General features: G+C 57.6%; 1 protein-coding gene across 1 annotated transcript; it reads right to left on the minus strand.

Annotated features, from left to right (window-relative positions):
• Positions 1–2566: 2566 nt before the first annotated feature.
• LOC119101383 (DNA polymerase eta) lies at positions 2567–14531 on the minus strand. Its single transcript, XM_037224721.1, has 11 exons — positions 14505–14531; positions 14078–14217; positions 12578–12906; positions 11972–12138; positions 11186–11287; positions 10606–10727; positions 9736–9925; positions 8905–9068; positions 7198–7690; positions 6327–6433; positions 2567–2642 (listed from the first exon to the last, which is right to left on the minus strand). The coding sequence occupies exons 2-11, from the start codon at positions 14203–14205 to the stop codon at positions 2567–2569; spliced, it is 1878 nt and encodes a 625-aa protein (XP_037080616.1). The 5' UTR covers positions 14206–14217; positions 14505–14531.
• Positions 14532–15395: the final 864 nt, after the last annotated feature.

The raw sequence follows: 15395 nt of genomic DNA on the forward strand, positions 1-15395 counted from the left end.
ATTAGCGGCGGGGCCGACCACCCGCGCCACTTACGGGCCAGCGCGCCGCCGGCGCCGACGGCCGCTGATGCGACATGGCGGCCGGCGCTCGGCGGCGCACGACCCCGCCGGGGTCACGGGCGCCGACGACGGGGTCGTAGAGCGTGTGCGCGGATGGGGAGTGGCGATCTCGAAGGGGGCCTGCTCGGACGTGTCGTGGGGGCAAACGGGGCTTCTTTCCAGTTGATGGTTCTTGATGATCCACGTTACTCATTGCAACCCTCCCGGTGACCCTGTCAGTCAACGCGTGGGGAGGAGTGACCTCAGGTCAACGCGGCCGTTGATTGCCATCATTGATCGCACAACGGATGTGGTCTAGCTGATGTCTGTGGCGATCCAATCATGACCTGTCTGACCTCTCGTCGGATCTGTGGCGGCCAGCTCTTCAAGACCCCGTCACTGGTCACACTGACAGCCTAGAACCCAGCACGGGCGGGCCGTCGACCTCTGCACCCCACGCTGCTGACCCCGTGACCCTCAGCGTCAGGGTCGGCTGACCACCTCCCGTCGGCCCAGTCGCCGTTTGAAAGCAAGTATCGCGATTGGACGTCCTGAAACGAGCCGCCGGCTGGCGACCGGCCAGCCCCCCCCCCCCCCGCTGTCAAAACAAACAGCTCCGCCGACGACACGCAGATCTGATACGGCGATGAGCGCGGCCCGTCGTTTCGGTCGGTAATCGGCTTACCGCTGGGCCGGTGATATTTATGCCGTCGGGCGACTGCATTGTGTGACGGCGTTCCCCACCGCGGCAGCGTCGGGCGGACCGCAGCCGGCCGCATCACAGGTGGAGAGCGACCACCGGTGCCCCCGGATCACGGCTGACGGGGATCACGGGTGGCGTGATCACGGGTGACGGATCACGGGTGACGGGATCCACGGGTGGCGTGGATCACGGGTGATAGGATCATGGGTAATAGAATCACGGATGACGGGATCGCGGGCGACGGATCACGGGTATCAGGATCATGGGTGATAGAATCACGGGTGACGGGATCACAGGTGGATGGGATCACGGGCGGCGGGATCACGGACCAGTGGGATGACGGTCTTGTAAGCGTCGCTGGAGGTGGCGATCGCGGGGGTGGGGTTTGCCACTGCCGAGGTCGAAGATAGGCGTGAATCAACATCCACGGTTTAGCAATGTCCTGATCTGTCGTTGGCACCTCGACGGCTTTAGCACCCGCATCAGTGGTGCGCGGCGAGCCGAGAAAAGTGACTACTGTCGAAATGAGTAAGCGCTCAGCGCTAAGGCAAGAGTAAAGCGCTGTTAGATGCGGCGAGCGGTGGTGCGGCGTGGAAAGCCTGGGCCGTGTTGCGATTGCGAAAAAGTAGAGTAAATGCGTATACGATTTGCAAAAACTTCTCTTGTTCAAATATTCCGTTTCTAAACGAAGCACACAGCTGGGCTGCCCAGGTGCCCGACTCCCCCAACACACATACACACTTAAGAATGGCATGATTCAAAACCCTGGTAACCGTGCCGGCTGCGGCAGGTCAGACTGGGTTCACGGGAACGGCTGGGCTGACGAGATTGAAGTGGACGGGAGGAAAACACGGCCAGCCGGTGGCAGCGGCAACCATGCGGCTGGAAAGTGGAGGGAAGGCGGGCTGGCCACCTTAGCAACGGCAGCCTTTCAGATTCTTGAAGTTTCTCGGGGACTGGAAAAGGGGGAAGTGAGAGAATGAGAGAAGAGAAATTGAGAGACGACTGAAAACTAAAGCCGAGCATTAAGCAAGCCACTCGCTGGCCGAAGGAATCTACGCTCCGACTTTTCGTCCTCATTTGGGTTGGGTAAATCACGCTCAAAAAACGTAGTTGGGGGAAGCAGGATTACTGCCGACGCTCGAGAAGAAGCACCAAACGTCCCCTCGCGTCCTGGTCTAACTACTTGCCATTTGCTCCGCACACATTCGGCCTTCCAATATTGGCAGGCCTCCCGACATGTCTTTAAACGGCTGTGAATTACGATTGTTTGAGGACCACGGCCTGAAAGCTTTGCACGATTGATGCCCCGCTGTCTCATTAGCGCGCCGCCCCGAAAGACCGAATCGACCAAACCGGACGAATCTTTGTTTACCGAAGTAATGCGGTCATTAATCACATCTGATGCGAGACAGACGGCGGCCGGGCGGCCGGGAACTGCGCGCGACAGGACGGTGGGCGAACATTTCGGCTGGTCAGACGGGCCGACCCCCAGCCGCGGTCCGGCGTCGTACGTCTCAGCAGGTCAGACGAGCCGACCCCCAGTCGCGGTCTGGCGTCATACATCTCAGCAGGTCAGACGAGCTGACCCCCAGCACCAGTCTGGCGTCATACATCTCAGCAGGCCAGACGAGCCGACCCCCAGCCGCGGTCTGGCGTCATACATCTCAGCAGGTCAGACGAGCCGACCCCCAGCCGCAGTCTGGCGTCATACATCTCAGCAGGCCAAACGACCGACCCCCAGCAGCAGTCTGGCGTCATATATCTCAGCAGGCCAGACGAGCCGGCCCCCAGCAGTAGTCTGGCGCCAAACATCTCAGCAGGTCAGATGGGCCGACCCCAGCCGCAGTCTGGCGTCATACATGTCAGCAGGCCGGACGAGCCGACCCCCAGCCGCAGTCTGGCGTCATACATCTCAGCAGGTCAGAGCGACCCCCAGCACCAGTCTGGCGTCATACATCTCAGCAGGTCAAATGGGCCGACCCCAGCCGCAGTCTGGCGTCATACATCTCAGCAGGCCAGACGAACCGACCCCCAGCCGCAGTCTGGCGTCATACATCTCAGCAGGCCAGACGAACCGACCCTCAGCAGCAGTCTGGCGTTAAGCGGCCGCTGTGACTACGCTGACGTGTGATCTGGCGCGATGGCGGACCCGGTGGGGCGTTTATGGCGTCACCCATGAAGCCGCAGAATCCCCAGCTGCATACGTACGCGGTGTTTTGACGCGTACGTTGTCCCGAGTGCATAAATGCGTTCGTTGTCACCGCTCATTTGTTAGTGCAAGTCAAGTTAAGCGTGGCTTTTAACTTAGCCGAGTTTTCACCGCGTTGAATATGCTTATATCACTCACAAACAGGTGGCTAGGAGCGTCTGACCCAACTCATCGCGGCGCATACAACCGTACAGGAGCATCCAAAGCAGGAGAGAAATGTTTTTTAAGTCGAGGCACTCTCAGCTAAAAAAAAAAAAATACGACAGCTAGTGAACGAAGAAGGCAAAAGGCATGGCGATGCTTTTGTGCTTCCGGTTAGCGGAGGCGATGTTTGACACGCATTTATATCTTCAAATTTATGGCAAGGAGCCGGTGTCAAGTACGACAGCTGGCAGACCGCGAACACCAATGCCTACGTTAATCTGTACTACGGAGCACTGAAGGGCAAATAACGGCCCTGATGTAACGATGTGCATACCGAGACCTCCTGCCAACGGATGAAGGACTATAAGCAGAGCCTGTTCTCCATCGGATGACAGGGGTGCGGGCAAAAGTCGATCAGGGTATTCCGTTTCTTTAATTCAATCACAAAGACGTGAGATAACTGTAAATGGAACATTCGCTGAGATTGTCGTCGAACAGAAACGCTGATTTGGTAACCACATCGGGCGCTGATGCTTCTCGACGCCACCAAACAATAGCCAAATGTCGTGGAAACTGGAGCTGAAAGCATGGGTGTTCGAGCCATTGAGGAGCGCGTGACGACGGTACAGGACGGGAGAGGAAATTATGTCAACGCACACGACATGTATTGCGAGAACCAAGACCAGTGGCACGCGAAGATGGAGTTGCATTGCAATGACACCACGGATTGGACGGTCGCGGGCGACCCTATTCTTGCTGTTGCGCGTTGAGACAAACGAATGGGGCATTCGCGAAGGGGTCGCATTAAGATGGCAAGCGAGGAACTGACAACAGAATCTGAGGACGGACTAGCACATCCCCGACCTACAGACTTGATCCGAGGGACGCTGCGAAGAGCCGCAGGGGTGGTCAGCCAATGGCCCGCTGGCGTTGGACCTTATTGGGGTGGTCGTCGTTCCGCGCGGCCTGTAATCTTCCGCCGGCGCAGCCCGGACGCGTCCCCGGCTGGACCTTTGCATATTCCGCTTCGTAACCTACATGATGCACATGTCGTATTCCCGCCAATCATACAACCAGCACGCTTGTGAGCACTGAGTGAGCTTGTGCCAAACACCTTAATTAGGACACGCAAATCGCTGCAGCCTGACAAAATGGTACCGTATCTGCATAACGTGCACTAGAACGCACCCTGCTGGCGTGACGCAGGTCTATTTTTCAGCGGGGCCTGTCAGGGGCGCCGACAGGGGGCTGCACCATCGACCGGGCCGCCGCCCGAGGGGATCCCTCTTAGCAACGGCCGGGCTTCAGACCCGTAGGCGCCAACTCGCCGAGCGGAAAAATCGATTCCCGGGTGTCGCAGATCCCGCATTGGCGTCGTTCCGGACGTACCTAGGCCGAGCCGGAGGGCAAGGCGGTCCATGACTGCAGCGCTGTGAGCCGCAGGAGACGCGTGGCGGCCGTCGGCGGGATGCCCGCGCGGTCACACCCACCCCCTCCGAGCACCGCCTCCCAACTGCCGAACGCCGCCGCCGTACACACGGCCAGTCTTCTGCTGCTGGTCGCGCACTGCGCATGCGCGGGCGTGCGGGCCGCGCCGCCGGCCGCCCAGCTGGTGGGGTTAATTACAAGCTGATTAGCGCTGGGGGCGTGCGCGCATCGTCCGCTGGACGATCCTCTGATGAAATGGTCTGACCGTCGGCTTTTAGCCGAGACGGCTGGGGCTCAAAACGCCGAAGCGTTCTCACACGATGCAATTCGGGTGGGCAGGTGTTTGGCAGAGTTTGCGAAACTAGTGCGTCATCAAACGAAATCAGGCACGAGCCGCGCGATTAAGGCGGGCAAGGCTTCATAACTTCATACCGACGAGGCTTTCCTAGAACAACACGCCGCTTGTTTCCGTATGGACTGTGATAAAAGGCGGCTGCCAGTATGGTAAACAATTAACGTGATGTGCAGTCAACATAAATACAAGCAGGCTCAACAATACACAACGGACGCCTGTGCCCCACAAATTCCCGGGCCACACGAGACATGGAACGTGGGAGTTCAAACGGCGCGTGATCAAAGCCGCCTGACAGGCGACACCGCTTCGGAGAAAGCGACATCTGACGGAAATCAAAGCGGTCGCACTGCCGAGATGAAACGCCTCGTGATCCGCCCCAACCCGGCCCGCTTAGATTTTCATCTCCGAGGGAGCGGCCACCTCCGCGCTGCAGGTTCTGTCGCCTCCACGGCGGGCGAAAACCGACCTCGCGACGCTTGATAGTTGCTCGGAACCGGCACCAGAATGCCCCGTGTGGCCGCCTGTTCGATACGACCGACCCACGGCTGAACAGTTCCGGCACGGCGCGGGCATACTGCGGTAACCCTGTCTCCGGCTCTGAAGGCCGCCCCGGATCGCCCTCGTGCCGTGCATAGGACGGGTTCCCGCCGCACGACATCTGCACAGCGCCGGCGCCCGGCCCGTGCACATGACAAACGGGGCAAACAAAGCCGTCTAAAGCGAGATTAGCTATCAACCAGCCGTGCATAAGTCGACGGCGGCGCCTTTCGGTCGTATGCAGACTAACATTCCAGCAGCTAATCCAATATATTCTGGATGGTTGCAAACCGTGGCACATCGCATATCGAGGCATTGGTGTATAAACATGCCAGCATTTCCGACAAAACCTTTGGTATCGCGAAGCAGCAACAACAGAAAACGACGCACATACACAGTGCCAGCGGCCCAGCGGAATACGAGCACAATCGATTGCATGACTATTTCCTGCGGCCTTGATGAAGAATTAGACTCAGGATCCGCTTATTGTCCCCAATGTGCTAGGCACTTTCAGTTCTCACATTATGCTTCAGGGTCCGGCCGAGCTATCCACCATGTAGTTAACTACCCATTCGGTGGCGTAGTCCCATTAGCATCAATACGCGCGACCACATTACTGACTGAAGTCTAACATTCGCACCAGGTGCCACACGTACACGCCAATCTCATAACGATCATTGTCACCAGTCCCTAGCTACCCTGCCCGTCATCAGTTCCTGACTGGACCTGGCCCGGCGCAGGCCCACCCCTCTAACCGCCCCATCATTTGAAGAAGGCGTCGATGCTGCGCACTTTCTCCGGCCTTCCTCAGCGTCTCGACCTTGCTGGGCCGCCCACGCCGCCGCGCCCGGCCGGCCCGCGCCGCCGGGGGCCGCGTCGGCGGCGGCGGTGGCGTCGGATGCTCCGACAGCTCCAGCGCCACGTGGTAGTCGAAGATGTTCGGGCAGCTCCCACGGCGAGACGGGGCACGCCCGCAGCGCGGACAGGCGGCCGCGTCCGGGCCGGCGGCGCCGCCCTGCGTCGCGGGGCCGGTCACAGCCCGCGGCGCCGGCAGGTCGGCCGCCTGTCGTCCGACTCCGGCTCGTCCGAGCGGCCCGGCTCGGCCCTCCGACCGCCACCCCCAGGCCCGACGGACCCGCCACCGGCTCCGGCTCGCTCGTCACTCGCCGCCGGCCGTCCGGCGTTCCTCTCCGCGCCCTCGTCGCGGGCTCGTCCGCCTCCGCCGGCGTACAGCAGCTGACCGCCGGCTGGTCCCTCCCGTCCGCTCCGTCCGCCGCCGTCGGGCCTGCGGCCGCTCCCCGGCGCACAGGTAGCGCCGGATGCCGCCGCGGGCGGCGCCGCTCCTCCTCTCCGCTGGCGGCGCAGCTGCTGCTGCACCTCCTCGCGGATGTCCGGCGGCATGGGCGGCCAGCGTCTCCGCGTCGACGGGCGTCAGCGTCCAGCGCGAAACAACGCCTCCGGCGCCGCGTCGGCCGGCCGCTGGGCAGCGAACGGCGGCTCGTCCCCCGCCGCGCCCCCCGCCCGCGGCCACGCCCGCGCCGCGCGGGGCTGGTCGCTGTGCTGCCGCTACCCGCGCCGGGCCGGGCTGGACGCGGTGCTCGGCGCGGGCGCGGGACGCTTGGGGGACCCCGCCGCCGGCGTCGGACACCCGGGCGGAGGTGCGACGACCGGCTCCGTCACGGCGGCCGCGGCGGCTGCGGCCAGCTGCGCCCGGATCTGCTGCTCCTTGCGCGCGAAGAAGCCGGAGCGGGGCGCGCCGGCGGCCTCGCCCGGCCCGACAGAGGACAGCTGCCGGGCGGAGGACGAGCCGTCGTCGCCATCCACCGACGGGCCGGCCGGACCGCCCGGCTGCACCGTTCTGGCGACCTTGTACGCGTGCTCCGAGTCGGACGCCTCGGACGGCCGCTTTCCCGGGCAGGCTGCGGAACCACCGGCAGCTTCTGAGATCTCGCCGGCATCGGCCGAGCGCACTTCAGCGGCCACCTCGGCGCACCCTGGCGCCCCCTCCGCATCGAGCGCGATCTCGCCTGCCTCCGCCGACTCGTCCTCGGCCTCGGCTGCGGTGCCGCCGTCGCCCGCGGGTGTCCGGTCCACGCCCGACGCCTCTTCCTCGCCTTCACCTGCCGCCGGCTCCTCCGCCGTCGTCGCCGCCTCCCCGGCACGGGCGGGCGTCGGCAGTCGCGAGAACATGGCGGCGATGCTGCCGCACGCGGCCGACGGCACCTCCGAGAACTTGCCGGCCGAGATGCCCAGGTTGATCAGGGGCGGCACCCTGCAGCACGGAGCGGCTCGGTCAGCGGCGGCCGACCAGACGGCGGCGGCCGGCGGTCGATGGTTTCATTAGTGGCGGCGGTCCCAGAGGCGCGTCCAAATTAGACGCTGGGCGCGGTCACGGGACCTCGTGATGTGCCGGCGACCAACCGAAGCGGTCTGTAATAGTCGGGAAATGCTCGGACATGAATGGGAATGGCGGTCCCGCCGCGTGCACTGAAAGGCTAACGTGACAATGACTGGGAATTTCAGCTCGTTTGTAAATCTACCATCAGCTTGTACCACGGGTAGTGCGATGAATACAGCACGTGGCCGCCACACCTCGCCACGCAGTAGGTAGAACAACGCATGTAGAAAAGAAATGCACCCAGTCTACAGCCCTGACAGAGGTACCCAGGCAGCCCATCCTTTTATCGCCCGGCCGTGTAGTTGTCTGTCTCCGACTAAGAGCCAACAGTCGTAGCATTTCCAAAACAGGCTCACGCAGGAGCACCGGCTGAATATCTGAGATAAATGTGACGTCACGTGCCGCCTGTCATTCTTCAGACGGCCGCCTGTCGTTCATTACACAACGCGCCTGTCCGACTCATCCAGCTCGGCAACCGTTTCGGAAGGCCTGACGGACAGATAGACGAAGTCTAGCTTCAAAACACTCGCGTTTGTAACATGCTGATAGGGTGATGTCATTTCCCTTATCAGCATGCATTATTCATGGGTCCGGCCATCTCGTCCCAAGCTATGCGGGCGAAACCGGCGAAACCGATCGCAAGTCGAAGTCTCGGAGACCACGATCAATCACAGATCGAAGATCATCACTCCGCCGCGGGCTAACCTGCTGATCCGATCATTGCATCCACCGAGCTCTAAAGGAGCCAAAGCGATCAACCAACATACACTTGTCACCTCCGTCCCCAATGTCTTAACGAACGACAAGAGGCCCCGGCCTATGACCATCACAAGGGCGGCTGCTTCGGTCACATTCGAGCGGCGAATCCAATAGACGTGAGTCTGACGTATCATGCAAATGCCGGCAGAGCACACCGCGTCCCCGAAGCCGCATCAACAAGCAACTTCAGGAATTCTGGTACCGGCATACTCCATTCCTCGGAAAAGGCGATGCGCATCACCACATACCAGGTCCGACCACACCAAGGCGGCCGTCTCGGCGCGGCTGGCCCGTCACATGACCTCCCCCTCTCCCTCGCGCCGACCCACCAGGCCTGGTCGCCGTCGCGGGCCGTGTTCAACCGTCCCAGCGCCACGAACGCGTCGGCGGCGATGGTGTCGGCGTCGTAGCCGGTGAGTGCGCAGGCGCGGCTCACGTGGCGACCCGCCTCCGTCGTCACGTACACCGTCAGCGAGCGAGACGTACGCTGGTTCTGGCGGCGCAGGGGCGGCGTCAGCCAACCGTCCGTGGCGGCAGAAGCGGAGTCAGCGCTTGTCACCACTCGGACGGGGGGGGGGGGGGGCAGAGGCCAAGCCTCTACTCGGACAGGGGGGGGGAGGAGGAAGAGGCGGAGTAATCACGCGGACAGTGGGATGCCGGAAGCGGAGTCATCACGTGGACAGGGGGGGGGGGGGGGGGGGGGCAGACGGAAGAGAGATGCAAGGCATGGGCGTAAGGCCAGTCATAACATGTGCGAGCAGGCAAAAGGGACATGAACGGGGAGTACATGGCCGGTACAGGAACATGAGAACACGAAAGCCATGAACGAAAGGCGGTCGAACGAGAAGGCAAACAGGCGGCTGGGGCCTGCCGCAGTAAAAGTGACATACCACACACCCAGCCGGCACGCGGGAGCGCCGGTGCCAACAGCATGGCGTACCCCCCGCTGGCTGCCAGTACAACGCAGAGGTCCAGACGCCACTGTCTGTACACATTACATCCTCGTCTGCTTCCCGTATACTTAGAAGCAGGCAGTGCCGCGGTTTACACATAATCGCATTCCCTCAAAGACGTGTCTGTGTACAGTTTTAAGTGTGACGGTGCATCGTCGCCCTCCCCGTCTGGCATCCACGGGTGGCGGGCGTTCCCGGCCCACTCACCGCCTCCCTGTCCTTCTTGAGCCGCTCGCTCGCCTCGGAGGCCAGCTGGGTGAGCCAGTGCTTGACCTTGGCGCGCGTGCGCAGCACCTCCGGGCCGCGGAAGTTCTTGCTGCAGCCGATCGACTTGGGCAGGTGGCGGTCGGCCACGGGTTCCGAGTCGAAGCCGCGCGCCAGCTGGTACAGCCACGCCCTGGCGGAGCGAGCGACCCAGCGTCAGCAGCCGCCGCCCGCCGTCACACACTGACGCGCGTTCCACCGCAGCCCGCGCAATCAGCATCCACGCGTCCGACACCCGCGCAATCAGCATCCACGCGTCCGACACCCGCGCAACATATCCGAAGACGCCGGCTGACCGAGAGCGTAAGTGCTACACTCTGCTATCACGGCCTAGCCCCGTGGCTGCGCGCAGTTCCGGACGCATCTACCATTTCGTCTACTGTATTGCTTCCAGAATCCTAAGCGGGAACGGTGATTTCCACGGTCCGTCCGTAGCCGGTAATAGGGAGGGGGGGGGGGGGACAAAACTAGACATGTTATGCTTCGACATTGCCTTGCCTGCAGCGGGCACTGAATTCGGGGGGGGGGGGGGGGGAGGTCTTCATGATGACCATAGTTGGAAATGTCTACAGCTGATAATGCCCGCACTTCATAACGCCCTCAGACCACAATGTCAACATTCCATAATGTCCACAGAATAGAAAGCTTCGCCTTTGTGGGGAGACGCGCCGCCGAGCGCCTGCTGCGAAGTGAACCTTCCGCGGCCTCCCGAAGCCCGACCCGACGATGTATGTACGCTGGAACCGATCCCGGTGTTACAAAACACTGCGTCTCTCGTGCCGAAGCGGGGCCGAACTCTGGGCGGCGCCTCACCCGGTCTTCTCGTCGAACGCCGCCTGCAGATGCGCCAGCGACAGCCGGCCCAGGTCGGCCATGGTCTCGCAGCCCAGCTGCTCGGTCACGGCGTCTCCCAGCTTGCCGCCCAGCAGACGCACCTGCCGGACACGGCGCCGGTGACGCTGGGGCAGCCGGTGCGGCACACACGGCGATAGCACACAGAGCGCTGGGGGCCCGGGTTCGTCCGTCCACGCGTCTTCAATGCAGTCAGATGCACTGGTGAGCACTATCGTCAGGTAAACATAGTGGCATACAAATGCTGTTTTTATGTGCTGGATCCCTGGCCACCATTTCTGGGACTTATTATGTTTTTTACATCCTATTATATACGCTGCCACTTCCCTTCATTTTCTTTCTCCTGCTACACACAGTATGTTATGTATAGCAGAGGAAACGCAGCAAAGTTTACATTTCCGTACTTTCTTCCTTCGATCTTGTCACTTTTGCTAACCTTCTATGTAAACAAAGTCAACGATTACGCACTGAATCGATGAATCCAAGTTTCTGGGCTTGTCCTATATACTAACATATTGATGCGAAAATGCGACATTCCCACCTTTTTAACGGGTAGCTTCGAGTAGAGATGCGCAACGGAACCATGGGGTAGAATAGTCTGCCGGTTTGGCTTGTTCTTGCCGGCACACAGCTTCGCCAGAACCTGCCAACATGTGCTCGGGCTTTCATTGATCCTGTCAACCAAGTTCCCGCAAGGCATTTGTGTAATTAAATTTAATATAAAAATGCGTAAAAATGTGAGTTATGAAATAATGTCTGCATGATGTGTGAAATGTATGAAAAAATTTAAAAAATAATAAATTATGAAATAAGCCCTTTCCATCAGCACCCACTATTTCAGGGCTACGAAACTACGAAGTGGGCCACAAGTAGGTCAATGCTGTGGCTAGCCTGGGTTACATCCGACAGCGGGGCTTGCCTCACCACACAGACAGCCAGGCCAGGCCAGAGCGGGTGCATGGGCGAGCTCCCGATTAGGGTCGCGTTACTGCCGACACGTGGACGAGGGTCGCAGCACGACCCCGGGGAAGGGAGGTGTTGCGAGGGGACGAGACGACGTGGTGGCCGAGAACGGCGGCACATGGGACGGCGAAAGACGGCCGAAGCACCAAAGTTGTCTCGAAAACCACCAGTTCAGCACACACAAGTTGTTGACTGTCACGTTCTGCGACCAGCCAGTTGCTGCATTTTGGGGGGAGGGGTAAGAATGCTATTCAGTGCAAAGTTGATGTCATTGAACAGCTCACTGACATGATAAATCACATACGCTTCATCCAAATACACAGCAGACGCATTTTTCCACGATCTCGCAGTCGGCATAACTTACCTTATTGTGTGCGATGCCAGCCGAACATCGGTAGCCGGTCTGATCATGCACAGCTTTGCGCATTTGTTCACAGATGGCAGCACCCGCCGCCAGGAGCCGGTCACCTGGCGATGCGAACTCTGAGTTCACGGACTCTAAAAACGCCTCCACCTCTGCCTTACGGCACTCTGAAACAAAGGTCATGCCTCATGACCTCGCGTTAGGCGGTCATCAGGTCTCCAGTCACACAGACTAGCCCATGCATGTCTTATCATGAAGCACCCAGTACATGGTCTGAATCATGGTGGCACAGTGATGTCTCTGTTCTCTTCCATCAAGTTCATGGAAGTTTCATACACACATCAAGTTCATATTCAAGTTTACACATACATCACAGTGTCCTGTTCCCTTTCTAACAGCTTTCAATAATCCCATCTGTCAATCAATTATGCCAACTAACAGAAGATATGTATAATGGCATATTGTGTCCACCTTTACAGCAACATTGGATGTGTGAAATGATCCAAGATGCAAAAAATTTATGATATGATACAAAAAGATCCTTTCACTTGCTGGTGCCGAAGCCCAAGACGCCAAACCGCCCCAAACTGCCCTCCCGTCACGTACCCTCAGTCTTCTCGTCTCCGCCATAGCCGACCACGAACGTGTTGGCCAGGTGCTCGGGCGCGAGCGGGCCGCTGGCCAGCCGCGCCGCCGCCTCGGCCGTCAGCTCCACGTACGCCTCGTCCACGCTGGCCCGCTCCAGGCGCTCAGTAAAGGGTCGCAGGGCGTCGATCACGCGCCGGCCAGCCTCGCGGTATCGATTGATGTCGGCCTTGCCGCGCACCTCGGGCACGCGGAACACCACCAGCTCAGGGCAGAGGCGGCGCGCCTCGTCGCCACGCATGCCGCGAGTCACGCCGCACGCGCGCGCCTCGTAGTTGACGGCGATGATGCTGGAGGCAGAGCAGGCAGAGGTAATGGAGAGGTTGTGGAAAGTCTGAGATCATAGAAGAGGATGCCAAAATATTGAGGACTGTGGAGCAGTGGGTGTTGAGGCATGACTGTGGTACAGTGATTCATTTGGCAGTTTGTAACCTCCATGCCTATTTCTATGGCTCATGGCTGGGAATGTATGTGCATACAAACAACTGCAGCATGCTGGCAAGAACAAGAACAAGAACTACATAAACATAACACATGCACAAACATCACTGGACATAATTCAGGCAAAACAATGTAATTAGACAATAAAAATGAAAATCAAACTTAGCATTAACTAAAAACCTGATATCACTGCCCACCTTTCTGAAGTCCTGGTGAGCAAAAGATCTGATACAGTCAGGAAAATCTGCATTAATAGTCCCCTAAGAAAGTGGATCTGACATTCTGTAGGGCCAGCAAACAACGCAGGTGACCCATAGCCCCACAAAACACGAACAATATCATGAGCAATATCACAGCATTTTACAAGTCATGAGCTCAATTTAGTCATGGGTTAATGAGCTCATCACCTCAATAAAGCCATGAGTGACAAGCTCAGACAGAAAATCTGGTCATCTCACTCATGCTGCTTGAATCCAGGTAAAGTAGTGATAAATGACTTAAGAAGCAACCAAACTTGCACTAAGTCAAAGTGGAATCAATTCTACACATAAGTTATGTGTCAGGATTGAATTAAGGACTCTATTAAATTGGTTGGAGCAGCAATCAAGTTTGACATCTTTGAAATTACCTTTGGAATCTTTGATATCTTTAGCATTAATATCATCATCTAAAAAAACAACTAACAGCTGCATAACACTTTTCTTATTTTGGTAACTTCTGCCAGCACCAATCATAGCAGTAGTAATGATGCCCTATTATGAAAATAACACCCACATGTTCATACATATCAAAAACCATTTTACCATCAAACCCATACTCATCATGCTTGATCTTTCCAGGATCAAATCTTGCCCTAATGAATATGTGCCCCAGCCCAAACTGCACATCACTCAAACTTCATATGCTGCTCAGTCATCCAAAACTGACCATGACTGGTAACATACTCAGAACTGAGTAAAAAGTGGAGTCAAACAAGCATCTGTGCACTACCACCATTTGTTGTACATATGCACAACTTACCCCCCGCCTTTCCATGTGTTATATTGTGCAACTATAGCTGGCTTTCCCAATGTTTCTGGATGAAGCTGTTGTTCCACTTGCACGTAAAAGCAGTCCATATCAATGAGAAGAACAACCCGATTTGCCATTTCTGACACAGCCTGAAAATCAGAACATGTCATGTGACCCTATATCTGGTTTTTCTGACTGTTTTAAGAGAAAGACCATAAGTCGTGCGATTGTACGCAGCCTGCGCAGAACAGGGCAGCAAGAATGCTGGCGATGTCGAGAATCCTGGGACGGGCCCATCAACGATCTATGGTTCTCAAGTTTCAGTGCGTTATAATCAATCTTTTTACTCCCCACTTAAGGATTCACTTGAGAACTGGCTGAAATATGCTCACGCAATATACGTACAGATCATCCGCTGCCACCGCCACAACCTCACCTACCCCTCGCACCACCTCACCGCGCCACCCACGCAGCGCCAGTACGACTCAACAGTACCTGTACAAACTTGCGCGGCGCGAAGTCTGTCAACCTGCGTCATACTAGCAGCAGTATTACACCGCCTTGAGCAACAGACTGATATCCGACCGCCAGTATGTCGATGAAGTTGGTGATTACTCAGCGATGTATTCAAGAACGAGTTTCGATTTCACAAAACAAAGCCCCCTAATTCAATTAATGCATCAGAACATCGAAAATAACTTCATTTTGCAATATTATGTGAACCACAACGTCAAAAGCTGGGTTAAATGACAGGGAGCTCCTTATCACCAAAAGTTACCGTCCGATTTTTAGCCTGCAAACATGAAAGTATTCACAGGTGCAAGAAATAACGTCCATCTAAAAGTCCTGACCTCTCAAGGTCATTCTTTAAGGTCAAACGCGGGCTCATGACGGGGAACTCGGCGTCACCAGCAACTGACCGGCAGATCTTATACCTGCCAGCACCAGAATATTCATTGCAGAAAGAACAAACGCGCATTACATCTTTCCTCATGTTTCCAAGTCCTCACCTTTCAAGGTCATTGTTCAAAGTGGAAATCTGGCTCGTGCAATGAGAAACTTCAAACTAAAAAATTACCGGCCAATTTTAACCCTGTAAGCGTCAAAATATTTAAAAGCGCAAGAGCTGGCGTCCATAAAGAGTCCTGACATATCAATGTTGGCCTTCAAGATGAAACGAGGGCTCAAGGAACCCGGGACTCCATATCATCAAACAATTATCTGAAAATTACATTACTATCTCGGACATGCCCTGACTCAAACCATTCCACCACGGGTGGATAAATCAGAAGGCAGACGCTCTAACCAAATAAAGCATTGGGACGAA

This window comes from Pollicipes pollicipes, unplaced genomic scaffold (assembly GCF_011947565.3).
Source record: "Pollicipes pollicipes isolate AB1234 unplaced genomic scaffold, Ppol_2.1 Scaffold_2555;HRSCAF=2994_pilon_pilon_pilon, whole genome shotgun sequence".
Taxonomy (NCBI): Eukaryota; Metazoa; Arthropoda; class Thecostraca; order Pollicipedomorpha; family Pollicipedidae; genus Pollicipes; species Pollicipes pollicipes.